We start from the raw sequence: 13,615 nt of genomic DNA on the forward strand, positions 1-13,615 counted from the left end.
CAGGCAACAACCCACGAGACAGCCTGCCTTTTCCAAAATCCTGGAGGCCAAAGCAAAAATCAATCCTTTTCTAGTCACACTGAATGACAAAACAAAACAAAAATAATATCTGTAACAATTCATTAACAGGAGAGATAACTATCTTACTGAACATGAAATACAATTCTAGAAGTTTGTTTCATTTGTATTAGCTTGCTTAAATAAAGCACATTATCGTGTGTGTGTGTGTGTGTGTGTGTGTGTGAAAATATGTTAAGAATGTACTGTAATTAAGAGCAATCTCAGTTAATGCCCAATTCAGCTCTAAAAATATTTTCTCTAAATTGCTGGAGTAGTAAGTTACACATACAGAAATAGCACAAGCTTGGAAAGGTTTAGCACTTCTGGTCAAATTCCACATTTCAATGCATCTTTAAGTGAACAGAGGCTGACTTAGGCCCTATGTGAGACAACTATACATCTTAAATAGGTATGTATTATTTTTGTGCTGCTGCTTACAGGCTTAAAATAGAAAACAATGGAAGTGCAGAAGTTTAGATTCTCCTCCATGTCTGTGTCCTTCCTTCCTTCCTTCCTTCCTTCCTTCCTTCCTTCCTTCCATTCAATGTTTACTAGTGACTGACTGGACGTGTCCTGGCAAGATTTTGGAAGTGATTGCCATTGCCTTCTTCCTAGGGCTGAGAGAAAGGATCACCCAGCTGATTTTGTGCCTAAGGAAATACCAGAGCTCACGGTCTCCTGATTCCTAACCTATTGGCTTAACCACTACACCAAACTGGCTCTTTCACTCTCTTATAGTTCAAAAATAGTCTATACCTCCTTGCAAATATTGCATGTTTGAGATTTTCCTGACTTCAGATGCACTGAAATTGGGAGGCTCTGAAGGGCATACCAAAATCTTTGTTTGTATTACCTATACCTTTGCTGTCTTACTGAAATGCCCAACTGTTTCAATTTCTTCATTGACTATGGGACTTTAGTTTTAGGATATGAAAACACATAGTTGAATTTATTCTTCCTTTCATATATATTATTTCCTATGTTACTACTATCACACAATTCCAAATAATAATGCAGCCCATCCTAAGCTTAATAGTTCCAACATAGAGTATTTTCACCTTTCCCCCACAATTTATCTGTGTGTTTATAGCAGAATATGCTATAGATTTTTGTTTGAACAGTCCAAAGCACTTTCTTCCAAAAACATTTCAGGCTTATTAGCATGTTTTTGTTTGTCTATTTTAGATAATAATTTTGAATCGAGGAGGGAAAGTCTTCTGAGAATCCCCCCATGCTGATTATTGCTGCATAAGTAACACTATATTTTGAATCTATTCCACTGTGAGTTAGCTTTTTCAACAGATCATTTGCAGTGAATGGTTTGGTTTACAGTTCTGACAAATTTGGGGACTTTTACTCCAAAACAGAGATAAATAGCTAATATGCATTCAAATTGGCAGAATTTAACTTTGTACCATGTATAGGTTGTAACAGCTTCTCTTCACTTAAGGATTTTCCTTTATACAATTTAATCGGGGTATAGGTTTCAGAACCTATAGTGATTTATGTCTTCCTTCTTTCTTGAAAAGCAATCAACTGTACTTCTATTCATGTATCTTTTTCTTTGCTTCCTTAATCTTTCTGGGTTTGTCCAGCTATGAGGTTCCACATGGCTTCCTCATGGTAATTGATTTTCTTCCTCAGAATGATTTCTTCAACTGGTGATGTAGAGGATCACTTTGTCTGCTTCATATTACTCATGCCAGCTTCTCCTGCAGTTTTTTTCTAATCTCATTGGGGGCATTTCTCAATCATGCTGCTGGGTGCCAGTATTGCCAACAGAGTGTTCATAGCAACTGGACTAGGACACAAGCAGTTGGAAATCAGCATAGTATACAATCAACAGGTCCTTCTACCAAGGTTGTGAAAGAGCTGTGCAAGCAAAGGAGCCACACCGCATGAGATGATTATCACCATTTGATCAGGACGCTTCTACAGGAGAAGAATGAAGAAGCCACATGCAGCCTTCTGCTATAATGAATGTGGGAACAAATGCACAAGTGGGTGATTTAATCTTAGCCCTTAAAAATATACACCATGCATGTCTCTTTTTTACCCATAAATAAACAAAAAAAATTAGAAGTCAAAACTATGAATATATAAAACCTGTTATGTGTACATTAAGGCCTTATTATTAATCATGGATGTGTGAAACAATGAATGAAATCACAAATAAAGAGTTTTCTCTATATTTTCCATGGTAGGAAAAATTACCAGACTTGTTCTAGAAAGAAAAGAAATGAGGAAATGTATTGATCTAACCCTTAGAAGAGTTTGATATACATTCTTTTTGGAAGGAAATGATATACTCAGACAACTTAGAGTCTAGAGTGGTACAGCTGATGGCATTTGGTAACACATTCAGGATTTTCTATATTCAGCCCACTTAAAAACTCATGGTTATAGACAATCCAGCTTCAAAATGTATCTGCTGATGCAAGCCAGGAATCTCAGCCTAAGGAAATACTTGAAAGACAGATAATTTATATCTCATCTCCACTTTGCCAGCACTTTATTTCCTCCTTGTTATGATGGGGGTAGCAGCAGGAAGATAATGATACTTAAAACTATTCAGATATATTCTCTGGCTTTCACCTGGAACATAGCTGAGCTGAATATATCTCATTTTCTTCTTTTTCACAATAATAGGAGCCCTCACATGACAATCATGCCTGATTAAGCATTCCCTTTCTGTATCCTTTCTACATCTCCATTCCATCTCTAAAGAGAGACTCTATCTAGCCCCATTTCAAACTAATAAAAAAGAAAACCTTGATTGGTCTGTTGTAATGGTGATATGGGAACTCTGGCATGCAAACTTAAAAGCCCATTGAAATGTGAGAACATTTTTGGAATAGACAATGTGGAGAGCTGACTGACAAGATAGATTATTTCCATACACCTTGAACATATGTCAGACCTCACCCCTCATGACCCTTGTGTTAACAAAGTACTTGAACCAAAGGCAGAAGGAAACAATTAGCATCCCAATGCGGAAAAAAACTTTGGTGATGCCCTGAATTAGCTTGTTCTCAAGCTATTTTGTTGCTTCTGTTAGGGAAGGGAGTTTAACATTGAAAAATAAATGAAAAAATGATTTGCAATCAGTGTTTCAGACCTGAACAAATACATAGTCATCTTGGACAATGAGAGAATCCGAATCAATATATCCAGGAAAAGGCTTGCTTCTTACAGCTTCAGAGCAGTTCTGCATCCTACAGGTGATGTACTGTGCATCTGAAAGCACACAAAGAAACACATAAACATAACAAGATTTCAGCTCTGAACGTTCATAATCTTTTATGGGAAGTCCTCGATTTATAACCTTTCATTTAGTGACTGTTTGAAGTTACAATAGCAATGAAAAAAGTGACAAACATTTTCCCCACGTATTATTGCAACATCTCCGTGGTCAACCTTCAGATGGGCAACTGATTCATATTGATGATGGCGGCAGTACTCCGGGGTCTAGTAATTGCCTTTTGCCACCTTCAATGGAGGGGCCAGATTAACTTTACAACCATGTTGCTAACTTAATAACTGCAGTGTTTCACTTAACATCTGTGGCAGGAAAAGGGAAAAACTCATTTAACAACTGTCTCAGCAACAGACATTTTGGACTCAGTTGTGGTTGTAAGTTGAAGACCACCTGTCCTTAAATATTTCATATACAGATCACTGCTTGAAAAAAATTAGTTATGTTATGATAGCCAATTGGAAAGCAAAGTGCAATAAATAGTCAAAACTTTTTCTTGCTTTCTTGTGGATTTTAGAGGATTTTAAAAAGACCCCCAATTAAGTTTCTTTAAGTGTGTAACAGAGTAAAACAAATCAAACTGATTTTTTTAAAAAAAATCAGATTAATAGATAACAAAAGTACATGTAGACATGTCTTATACTTTTGTCTGTTTTCTTTATTTCTTTTTAAAAAATATTTTTTTCAGGCTGAACATATCTTGTTTTCCTTTAAATCATCAGAACAGGAAAATTCTATTCCAGAAATTTATACTGAGTATTTTGTATTATTTCCTTTTTTTCTTGAGCCTATCTCTAGAGATTTGGCCAGGGTCAATAGCTAAGCTAAGATCTAAATGGGCCTATAAGGCAGCATGAAGACCTAAATCCATTTTGAATGGGGTTTGTGTTTTTTTCTAGTGAATATTGGTTCCTTGAGTCTATGTGAATCTTCATGCTGCCTCATAGGAGCAAGAAAGAATTGAAAAACACAGACCAAGAGTCAGAGAATAAAGCTACCCAAGATATTAGAAATTGAATGACCTTTCCAGTATCTTTCCTTTTTTACAGAGATATAGCTCCTAGGACTTGGAATACTTCTAAGTTATATTTAATGTTAACAGAAATATGGATGACTTTTGTCTTTTGGACTATAGTAACACATAGATGGACTATTGCGGAACATTTCTGAAGGCTATGTGTTGACTACATTTTTGAAAGAAAAAAAGAGTTGTCTAAGAAGAAATTAGATTTAAAAACTATTTCAAAAACAACTTCCTCCACTGCAGTGTTTTCTTTCATTCAAAATGAAAACTCTCCTAAGGTCAAGCAGCTTTCTAATTATAAATTTTAGGTTCTTTTGGACTAGAGATAGTTCATAATAATAGTTTCCTAAGCAGTCAGTTCTGCCAGAGATTTCCACTGAACATGGCATAATACAGCTTGATGGAGAAATATTTCCCCCCATATTTTTTTTCTATATTATGATGATAACTGAAGACTTTGCTAAATGTTACTATGTTACATGAATATTCTGAATACATTCTATGCCCTCCACAATTATACTCACCTGATGTGCCCATGTACAGTATCTGTGTTAATAGATATCCTAGTAAGTTTTGATAAAGTTCTTATCCATAAAATACATCAAATGATGACCACATTATTATATAGTATATCATTATGTTATATTATATTATATTAATATCTAATCAGAAATTAAGATGCAAGTAAATAACTATAACAGCATCATATAATTTCACATTTTTTCTGTATATGTGTGTGATTAGAAGCAAGCTGATATTGCTTTCTTGAGACTTCAGAGTATTAAAAGGATTTCACATGAGCAGAACCACAGGAAAAGTTCAGAACAATGATATAAATATTGGGAATGTGTTCAGAATCTTATTACAATAAACTTTTTTTCTTTAAGTAGGTTCACTAGAAAGCCATGTAGCAACAATTATTCTTTTGATAGTTAACCCCTGTGGATGTTTTATTTATCCAGTGCCACAGGAAGCACCTAATCACTTACACTTAATTCATGCCAATTAATACATTTCATTACTAAGATCTGAAATTAATTTATTTCCTTCTCTAGCACAGATGTTCTCCCTCCCACTAATAATTGGGATGTTAAGTTCCTCACTGCCAGCATGCACACCTCCAGCAACAGCTGCTACTTTGATTGTCACAGCAACACTAAAAACATACAGCATCCTGATCACAAAATTAGATATGGGTTGTCTCACTGATAAGGTTAGTGTATATCAGGAGTGTCAAACTCACGTCATCACAGTGTTGTTACATGACATATCATGACTTTCGCCCCCTTTGCTAAATTAGGTGTGGGCATGGCCAGCCTGTGACGCATCCAGCCTGCGGGCCTCACATTTGACAGCCCTGGTGTAGATGAAATGGCTAAACCAAGAAAATGTCTGGTTTACTGAAATGCCCAACCTTTTCAATTTCTTGAAAAGGACATTAGCATTAGAGAGCTAGAACATGGAAAATTGTAGCAGAGCTTGCAAACATATTCATTTCCTATCAAATAATAATACCAGACTAGAATAGGGGAGGAAATATGCGTAGTCATCTTCTATTGAATGACGCATGAAGAATACAGCCACCCACCACCTGCATCCTTGGCTTTTGATGTTGAGAAATACCCTGCATTCTTTTACTATTGAGAATCCTCTGGTGGGGACTTCTGGATGGGCGTGGTCTGAGAGGAGTTGTTGTTTTTAACAGCTCCGGATCCTTGGCTGCGTTAAGCTGTCTAAACAGTATCCATCAACTGTTTAACAGTTTGATTACCTCTTCTCCGGGCATAGGAGGAGGAGGAGGTGAGGAAGCTGTGTTTGGGTAGCGCTTCATTTACTCCCCCCCAAACATAAATCTGTGTGTGAGCCGCCCGGCAACACAGTGAATTCTCCGCGTCAAGGACTTCTGCCTTTTTGCAGAACGAAGGCATACGTCCACCCTCAGCTCAAAGATTGATTTATTACTGATCCCAATGTGGGCAGACTGATACTGGAGAACTTCTAATTGTATGTATTTTAACACTTTAAGACTTTAACTCCTTTTTTTAAAGAATTCCTTCTGATTAACTACTTGCTAGAAACACACAGAAAATGGCGCCGAACAGCTTTGTAGGCGGAGTCAGGCTCTGATGCTACAGACTTTTACGGAGCCCACAACATTTAAAGATCATTAAATCAGTAGTGATTTATTACTAAACTAAATAGTAATTGCTGGACAAGCGGCTTGCCTGGATTTAGTAATTGGGTGGAGAAGATTAAATGTAAAATGGCCTCTAAGCAGCAAAAGATAGCCTCAAAGAGCGCTGGTAATTCACCTGCTCCTGGAACTAAATTACAGTTACTACTCCCCCCCAAATCCCCTCCTACCCCCACAGGGGAGCCTTTGACCTGAGAAATACTGCAAACAGAACTAAGTGTGGCCTTAGCCAAGGCTTTAAAAAATCATGCATCTGCGATGGAAATTAAAATACAGGAAAAGATATCTGTTGCCAATAAGGAATTGTTAAAAGAAGTTATGAATTTGGTTCAGATTCGCAATCAACAAATTAGAGACAATATTTTAGACACTTTTAAATGCCTATCAGGCTATGTTTCAGGAATTGAAGATAAATTGGAAGATCTTAATGATTCCAATATTAATCTGGTAACGAAAATGGATGTTGGTGATGCAGAAAATGAAATTTTAATGTTGCAGTATAGACATATGGAATTTGCCTTAAGGATAAGAGGCCTCAAAGAGAAAAACCAAGAAAATTTGAAGCAGATTTTTTCAGAAGCCTTTGATCAATTGATGGGACGGTCAGGAGGGATTTTTGATTGGCAGATTGATAAGATATATCATGTTAATTCCTGGCTTGCTAGGACATGTCTCCCAAGAGACATTGTGGTGTATTTTGCCACGAGAGATATGAGGAATTCGATATTGCATGAGTCTTCACATTTTAAGGAATGCTCTACTGCGGGTCTGGTTAAAATATCAATACAAACTAAATAATAAGATACCTATGTGGGCAATTCGCAATAGAAAATATAAATATAGTACAAAACTATAGTAGCCAAGGTGGCGCAGTGGTTAAATGCAGCACTGCAGGCTACTGCTAGATCAGCAGTTCAGCGGTTCAAATCTCACCGGCTCAGGGTTGACTCAGCCTTCCATCCTTCCGAGGTGGGTAAAATGAGGACCCAGATTGTTGGGGGCAATATGCTGACTCTCTGTAAACCGCTTAGAGAGGCCTGAAAGGCCTATGAAGCGGTATATAAGTCTACTGCTATTGCTATTGCTATTGCTATTGCTATAGTACAAAAACAGGATGTAATTACATACAGAAGCTTCTCACCTTAGAAAGTGGTGTATTACAATTAAAACCCTTGAATGTACTAAAAGAGGAAAAGGCAATTCAAACATGGTTTCAGTATGGCCAGTTACAGGCCAGATGGAAAAAAGATAAAAAAAATCGGTTTTATGCAAAATGAGGATAATTTACTAAAACAAATTAGGGATCAAAGTCCAATGCATATAAAGAGATTATATAAGGTATTAATAGAAATGGATTCAGAATCAGAATTAGTTAAAGACTGTATGATAAAGTGGGCACAAAATTTTGAAGAACCAATAATATTGGATACATGGGAAAAGATTTGGGTAAGAAATGTAAAATTTACACAAGCCCAAAATTTGAGAGAAAACTTTTTAAAGATGTTTTATAGATGGCATTTAGATCCTAAAAAAATGGCCTCTATGTATCCGAATTTACAACCTAAATGTTGGAGATGTGATTGTCTCAATGCTACATACTATCATATATGGTGGACTTGTAAAAGGTAAAAGCATTTTGGATAAAAATATGGTGGATTATGCAAAATGTTCTTAAAAAAAGGATAAAGTTTACCCCTCAGTTATTCTTGTTAGGTATAATTACTGATTTTACAGTTATAGAGACTAACTTGATTTTGCATTTAATAACCGCAGCAAGACTGTTGGTGGCGCAATACTGGAAGAAGGAAGATTTGCCTACTATTCAAGAATGGACATTAAAAGTAACAAACCTAGCAGAGATGGCTAAAATATCAGCATATCTCAAAGACCACTCAAATGAGAGATATAAACTGGAGTGGAGAAGATGGATTGACTCAAAATAAATATGGGACTAAGAAATTCCAGATAGTTTATGACTGAAGAAACAAGGAATGATATAATCTGTTTAGAGTTAGCCTAGCAAAGAGGAGTTAAAGCTCAAATGATACTAACCTTTTTTTAAAGTTTATCTTAGAATATCTTTGTTAAAGATTTTTACCCTGTATTGGTTCTGGGAAGTTGGGGGGGGGGAAGGTTGGGGTGGGGGTGGGGTTTGGGTGGGGAGGGTAGGGGGAGGGAGGTAAATATTTGTAAAAGTTTTGTTTTCAAAATTTTCAATTAAAAAAAATAATAATGACAGAGAATCCTCTGGTGGGCATGCCAATATTATTCGGATTTTATCATATTCATCAGAAAGATACTAGAACAAATGTGATATTACTTCTTTATCAAAATATGACATATAGCATATTATTACACAGTTTCTAGGATGCAGAGTGAATTCATATATCAAAATTATAGAAAGATAACAAAAGATTTCAACCACTGTAATCCATCTTGGTCTGGATACATTAATATCCTTTAGCAATAGCAATAGCAGTTAGACTTATATACCGCTTCATAGGGCTTTCAGCCCTCTCTAAGCGGTTTACAGAGTCAGCATATCCGGGTCCTCATTTTACCCACCTCGGAAGGATGGAAGGCTGAGTCAACCTTGAGCCGGTGAGATTTGAACAGCCGAACTGCAGAACTGCAGTCAGCTGAAGTAGCCTGCCTTGCTGCATTTAACCACTGCGCCACCTCGGCTCTTGATTATTTAATGGTTATTTAATGCAATGCAGTACAGTTTTGCTTCTATCTCTTAGAAAAACTGAAATTTATGGATGAGGCTGGTTGCCTAGTTAACTCTATTACTCTATTAAAATACACGACCACATTTGTTACTTGCAACCTGCAACCTGTTGCCCTCAAACTCCACAGAAGAGAATAGTATGAGCAAGTTATTTGTGACACCCAATAGAAAATATTGTTAGGAAAAGATTATTGCGTCCTGATTACAAAAATAGATATGGATTGCTTCACTGATAAGGTTACTGTAGATGGAATTGCCAAAGTTCATTTATTTGCACATTACACTGGCCAAAATAAAAACTGAATTAAGAAGGGTCACAATGGGCTAATTTAGTGTTGGATAGCTGAAGGAGATGTGTAGTGAACTTTGAGAAATAATCTGAGATATTTTAGAGTAAAGGGATGTTTATTCAGTACATTCTCTGATATTTAATGATCCCAAAGAAATCTGAAATGCTAGATGTTGGTTTGGATCTTGTGGTCCCAATGACCTTTTCAAAAAAAATTATTCATTTTAAAATATTTTATTCATTTTCATTTTCATTTTATATAATCAGATATATTCTATGCAAGATTGAGGCCATATAACATTAAGCAATAAACATAACTCTTCTTATATTCCAAAATACAAAACCAACATAACGCTTCAACCCTCCATACACCCTTTCTTTCTCCCCCCTCCAACTTTCCTTTCTCCCCTTCAACATTCCTCTCTTCTACTTCCCCTCCCCCTCTAACATTCCTTTCTCCCCCTCCCTTCCATCTCACCCTCCTTTCATTCCCCTCTCACTCCCTATCTGCCCCTCCCTCTTCTTTCCCTCTACTCCTCACTTCGGTGTATTTCTACTATTCATCAATGTATTCGGCTTCTTATTTTATAAAAGAAAGAAAAAAGCAACAGTATACAAGTGCGTTCTTATTGTTTTAAAAATTGACATAAACTATATTTCCCCCCTCCCCCCCTCCCCCCTATGATCCCCCCTCCCTTCCCCCCTTCCGACTTCCCAGATCCCATACCCGGTATAACTTTTTATCAAACACAGTCTGGAGTGTATTAAAACCAAGTAAGTTAAAAGTTAAAAAAAAAAGAGTAAAAGAAAAGAAGAATAAGAAAGAAAAAAAGTCAATAAACTCTCTGCTTTGAGCTCAGCTTCTTATCACTACAAAAAGTTGAACAGTCCTAATCTCAATTAATTAATTACTTGCAGGTTTTCAGACTATGTTAAAACCAAGTAAGTTAACCAAGTAGAATTCTTCTCTAGCTAGAGGCCTTATCTCTTTATCTAAATATCTGTCTGTTAAACCCTTAATTTATCCCTTTTATGCCTCCTTCCTCTATGACACAATTTAAACACATCTTGAATTCTTCTCTCGATTTCCTCTTCCAGCTCTTCTCATCCCTGCCTCTGTCCGTATCCATATACATATATATACACATACACACACATATATATATGCATATATATATACACACACACATATACATACACATACATATGTTTTATATTCATCTGTACTCCTCTCATATATGCTCCGCCTAAATCTCCTGCAAACTCCCTGGATGTATCCTTCCAAACAGTATATTCAGATAACAATTTTTACAAACATCAATAAAATTTCCATCTCAAAATAAGCTCTCATTCGACCTCTACTACCCTGCCGTCTACACCACACCTCCCAACTCCATCCGAACTGGGCCGCGATCCAGGAAAATCACCACGATCTCCGCCCTCCTCACCCTGGGAAGTAAATCATCAGTAATTTATATAAAAATTCAAAATTATCCATCAAGTCTTTTTAGATCCCATACAATATATCTTCCAAAGAGATCAGCATCAGTTCTTTCAGCCTAAATGTCTCTTCATCGGTATACAACTATACCATTTTATGCAAAACAAAAGTCACAAAATATTGGCCAAGTTCAAAGTTAAGCAAATATTTTGGATCAGTTAATTTAATATAATTTTCTTACAGAAAAGTTATGTCGTTTTTGAGCTGTTTGATATAGCAAAATGTTTACTTTCTCTTTTATAATGGTTTCGTAGATATCTCCTTAATCAATGGCTGATAATCATAGATGTTGCTGCGATCCACCTTATTTTCCATTCGTCTAGGAGCACGGCTAGGTCCTTGTTCTCTGATCCTCTGCTCTTCTGGGAGGGGAAAGCGATACTTCCTGTCTTGTGATTGTGTGTTTTGTTGTTTCTCTTGTCCTTCTCTTTGTCTTTCTCCGGGTCCAGGTGGTTCAGGATGTCCCGCCTTTAGGGTCTTATAATAAAAATCTCGGGCTTCCCATACAGAGTTGAGACGATATTTTTGCTCACCGAATGTAATTATAATACCAAATGGCGCATCCCATCTATACTGTATTTGACGATTTCTGAGTTCTTTAACTAAAAAAGCATAGTCTCTCCTGGCTCTTAACATTTGGGATGGTATTTCCTTGAAAACAATCAAGTCCTGTCCGTCAATTTGCAGCCTGGTATTATAAAACTCTTGTAATATCGCATTTCTGGATTCTCTTGTAGCAAAATATATAACTACATATCTCGGGAGCTGTCTCTGTTTCGCCACCCACAAATTATGACGGTAGATTTTTTGGATCTGCCAATCAAAGTTGAGTCCCGGACTTCCCACCAAACGACTGAAAGCCTCTGAAAAAATCTGTTTCAAGTTCTCCTTTTCGTTTTCACGCAATCCCCTAACTCTTAATGCAAGCTCCATCTTTTTGTAGTTTGTCATAACAAGTTGTTTTTCTGCATTTTCAACTTTCTGTTGCAGCACTTCAATTTTAGATGTCAGGTTGGTGTTGGCTTCCTCCAGGAGCTCCAACTTATCTTCCATTCCAGCAACATAATCTGTCAGTACAGTTACAAGTCCGACCATATCCTCCTTTGTTTGAGCAATCTTGATATCAAGCTTATCACATAAGTCTGTAATAAGTTGCTTCATCCCCTATCTAAATTCTTTAAGAATCTCAAAAAGAAATTCTTTCGTTAACAAATCTCCAGTAGGGGGCGTAGAAGGCAAGGGCTGCGACCTTGTAGCAAATGCCTGAGATGTATTGCTAAGAAGACGTCTCCCCAATCTTGATTTCGGTGCCATTATAGAAAGGAAGCAAACAAAGTCTCTGCTCGCGTTAGTTTCAAATAAAGTAATTTCAGTAAATTTTTAGAGGTTGATAAGAAAAAATCTTCAAGGGAGCTAATTAAATTGTGAGAAGTTATTCCTTTGATTCTGTGCCAGGAAGTTGGAGATATATCGTTATAGCAAATGCGGAAGCTAAAAAGTCACCATTTTAAAAACAATTAAACAAAGGAGTTTTTTATAACATTGAAGCTGGCATTTTGATAGGAAAAAAATAAAGAAAAGTTCACAGGTTTGGTCTCTGCTCGTATTTATTTTCAATGGCTTAGTTTCAAAAGAATGTCCTGAGGGGCGGGGGTTCCTCGCCTTGAGCTGAAAAAAAGACAGCTGAGAAGATCTGGCCGGAGTAAATGACTCAGCTTGAGGTGATCCTCCTTCTCCGTTTACAGCCAAAAAAACAACAACTGCAAACTACAAAGAAGGATCTAACCGTCTGGGTCCCTCCCTGCTTTTTTCTTGCCTGAAAAAAGAGATATCTATAGATGTTAAGTAGATATACGAACCAGAACTCTGGGGGCAGCTCTGTTAAAAAAAAATTATTGAATTAAATTCTGGTTATGCTGACAGAGCATCTTCCTCATACTATTATAACACTGATTCATATTAGTATGGCTTATTTAGGGCAAATAGTTTTTGTATGAATATAAAGAGCAGATGTATTTCAAGATTTAGGCTTTAAATAACCCAAGATGTTGTGGATTAGTCTTTTTAATAGTTTCATCACCTTATTCAATTGTATGCCTTCAGTTCAGATTTTCCCATAAAAGTATATATGTTAAAGTAATCCATATATGTGTACATTGAAAGCATCCTTTATTACATCAGTCTGTTTTCTACTACTGTTTTAAGATACCATATGTTTCGGAGTATAAGACGCACCTTTTTTCCTTAAAAAAAAAAGGATGCAAATCTGAGTGCATCTTATACATCAAATATAGCATTTTTTGCCTCCTGAAGCCCCAACCTTTCATCAAAATGGCTGTGAATACCCTTATGGAGGCTTTCAGAGAGCTCCTGGGGGCTGGGGAGGGCAGAAATGAGCAAAAACGGCCGATTTTTGCCCCCCATCCCCTAGCAGCACTCTATAAGCCTCCATAAAGCTATGCATGTGTTTTTTTACAAGAAACGAGCTCGTTTTTGTGACAAATGGGCCAATTTTTGCTTGTTTTTGGCCCCCCCACCTTTGAGGAGCACTCTGCAAGCC

The 13,615-nt window shown here is 36.7% G+C and overlaps 1 protein-coding gene across 1 annotated transcript in view; it reads right to left on the reverse strand.

Moving 5' to 3' along the window:
• LOC148043642 (VPS10 domain-containing receptor SorCS1-like) overlaps positions 1–13,615 on the reverse strand; it is a 596,751-nt gene that overhangs the window by 123,224 nt on the left and 459,912 nt on the right. Inside the window, exon 7 of the mRNA XM_087726087.1 lies at positions 3,179–3,297. Within this exon, the coding sequence (XP_087582213.1) occupies positions 3,179–3,297 (119 nt within the window). The remainder of the gene's footprint in view (positions 1–3,178; positions 3,298–13,615) is intronic.

The sequence above is a fragment of the Thamnophis sirtalis genome, unplaced genomic scaffold (assembly GCF_051295495.1).
Source record: "Thamnophis sirtalis isolate CommonGarterSnake01/CBP01778 unplaced genomic scaffold, rThaSir2_p1.2 scaffold_11, whole genome shotgun sequence".
NCBI lineage: Eukaryota > Metazoa > Chordata > Lepidosauria > Squamata > Natricidae > Thamnophis > Thamnophis sirtalis.